Source organism: Alosa alosa, chromosome 3 (genome assembly GCF_017589495.1).
Source record: "Alosa alosa isolate M-15738 ecotype Scorff River chromosome 3, AALO_Geno_1.1, whole genome shotgun sequence".
NCBI lineage: Eukaryota > Metazoa > Chordata > Actinopteri > Clupeiformes > Clupeidae > Alosa > Alosa alosa.
This window is the reverse complement of record NC_063191.1, coordinates 24,126,901-24,129,348: the sequence shown is the minus strand read 5'-3', so window position 1 is coordinate 24,129,348 and position 2,448 is coordinate 24,126,901. Positions and strand designations below refer to the sequence as shown.

The window sequence follows — 2,448 nt, the reverse complement described above, 5'->3', positions numbered from 1 at the left end:
ACAGGGCCATAACGTGAGATACAAGGTAATGGAGCCATTCATCCATTGTTGTGTTTCTTTAGAAATAAACAATGGACGAGTCTTTAAACGCTTCATATGTAAAGTTATTCACTGTCAAAGTGATGCCAATATGAATGGGGTTCAATGGAATGCTAGTAGGAGCTTGTTAGCCTATGGAATCTCCCGGGGGTACCCCCTTGGAAATAACCTAGTCTTTCAGCAAACTGCATTGTTCAGCAAACACACATGCCATTCATAAGGTGTAGTGCTGTCACAGTTCAATAGGTGGTGTTTCTATCCTCTATTGTTACTGTGTACTGGTCAATGCAGACATATCCAGAAAACAAAATTGACACTGGTTTGAGGAATGTGTATGACTTTTTAGTTTCAGGTCTTGAATGTAAGGGAGAATGACCACAAAAAAAGATATAGACTGCTTTAAAAAGATATCACACATCTCTCATTGTAAAAAGAAAAAAAAGATTTTATTTGAGTCATTATTATACCCACTGTTCCACCCAGAAATTATGAAAAAAAATAAACATTTACATCATATCAGTGATGCGCCTCATGCTCATGAACCTCATGTTGTTCATTCCCATCTCCCTGAAGCTTCTGTACTCGCCAGGCCTCATGTACATCATTCTGCCTCTGAAGTGGGGCTGCTCATACATGAGCCAGTGGCCATCCATAACATGGCAGGACTGGCAGTCAGACATACGGTAGCGGTCCATGATGGAGTCACAGTCGTCCATCAGCTCCATCATCTGTCCACCGAAGTTCTCCCTCTCATAGATCCTCATTCTGAACTGTCCTCTGTGCTGTAGACATAAGATGTCACAAAAAGTTTAGTTCTCTAGAAAAATTATCATAATAGTCATATGATAATAATACTCATAATTCTGAATTTATTTACCATGGGGATCATGCGGCAGGACCTGATGCAGTCATTCCAACCAAACATGTTCATGTAGTCAGAGTACTCGCCCCTCCTCATGAAGTACTGGTTACCCATGAAGTTGGGACGGTCGTAGACCATGAAGCAGCCACTCTCCACCCTGCAGGATTGGCATCGGCTGAGATGAGAGTGCATATCAGAGCAGTCTCCCATGCACTCATAGGAGCGACCCTGGAAGTTCTTGTTCTCGTAGAAGATGATCTGAAATCATAGTGATTACAAATAAATGAAATAAGCCCAATAAATGAGAGAAAGCTGTTAAAGTAAAGTATAGTTTAAAAGTATAGTTTAACTAACCTGATATCAGTATCAATAAGTTATAACTAACAAGTCATGATTAAAAATAAGAAGTTCTGAATTTGGATTGTCACAGTTGTGTAGGGAAGAGTTAGAGTTAGCCTTTGGTGTTACATACCTTTCCCATGTTGATGTTGGAGGTGACTGTGTCCAGTACTGAGCGTTCACGAGTGATGCACTGACATCCTGACGGTTTAACCCTTACTTTTATACCTGACCAACGTAAAGAACATGTTTGCCATTGTATGTAAAGTCCTGACCCAGCAACAACACATTGAAACCTGCAGGGACAATTCTAAAGGTTTTGTTATTTTTGACTGTGTGCCCTTGTGTTCTGAGTTCTCAGGACCATTCTTTTAAGTAATAGTTGAATTGTAAATGTATTATGTTTTATATTTGTATGTATGTATGTATGTGTGTATACTCTCTGTTTCAAAGTATAGATAAGTTGCAAACATGTAAATATTGACCAGTATAATGGCCAGCATATACTTAAGCTACTAAGCTGGTTAATTTAAACATTCATGAAATTTAATATAATTTGGCATGGTTTTATATAGCTGGTTTGATTTGCATTGATAGATGACTTTATGGAAAGTACCCCATGGTGTGTGTAAAGTTATTCTCACAACTGTATCCTTTCCCAATGCCACCAACACACCATATTGCTTTTACACAACAGTTCTACAACCAATCAATCGAGTTAGTCTTAATTATAAGAAGTCTATAGCCTTCTTCATGTTGAAGAATGACTTTGAGAAGTTTGACTTTAATTGTTTTACCTTAGTGAAACAGGAAGTAATGGATTACTGTTTAAAAATGTGACACTCTGATTAACTTAAAGAAGTTGAATATAAATGGGAAAAGGTGATGTTACATTCTGTTCTAGGGTTGCCAAGAATTGTGGCATAATATATATTATGACCTCCGCACTGTGATCACAATGAGTCACTGTCAAGGAGTTTCTATGAGCTACCCAGAACAATAAATCAGATGGTCACAGTTACATAGACACACCCAAAGACGGCAACAAGGGGTTTGTCTCCTGGGAATGATCATTAACATAAGATATTCTCCGAGAACATGCCTGCATGCTGTCTCTTCCAACAGCAGTTCATGTTTGTGTGACTTTTAACTGGTTCACCGTAATACATTTAATAGCTTCCAATACATACTTGTTGACGTATTAACAT

General features: G+C 38.3%; 1 protein-coding gene across 1 annotated transcript; it reads right to left on the bottom strand.

Moving 5' to 3' along the window:
• Window positions 1-466: 466 nt before the first annotated feature.
• Window positions 467-1,481, bottom strand: LOC125291570 (gamma-crystallin M3-like). Its single transcript, XM_048238380.1, has 3 exons — window positions 1,374-1,481; window positions 917-1,159; window positions 467-821 (listed from the first exon to the last, which is right to left on the bottom strand). Exons 1-3 carry the CDS (start codon window positions 1,380-1,382, stop codon window positions 546-548), a joined length of 528 nt encoding a protein of 175 aa, XP_048094337.1. The 5' UTR covers window positions 1,383-1,481; the 3' UTR covers window positions 467-545.
• Window positions 1,482-2,448: the final 967 nt, after the last annotated feature.

What these genes read in the sequence shown, in the direction of transcription:
- LOC125291570 (XM_048238380.1), bottom strand. An exon ending in CCTGCCGCATGATCCCCATG is followed by an intron (nt 822 to 916) that starts GTAAATAAATTC and finishes TTATGTCTACAG; the next exon opens with CACAGAGGACAGTTCAGAAT.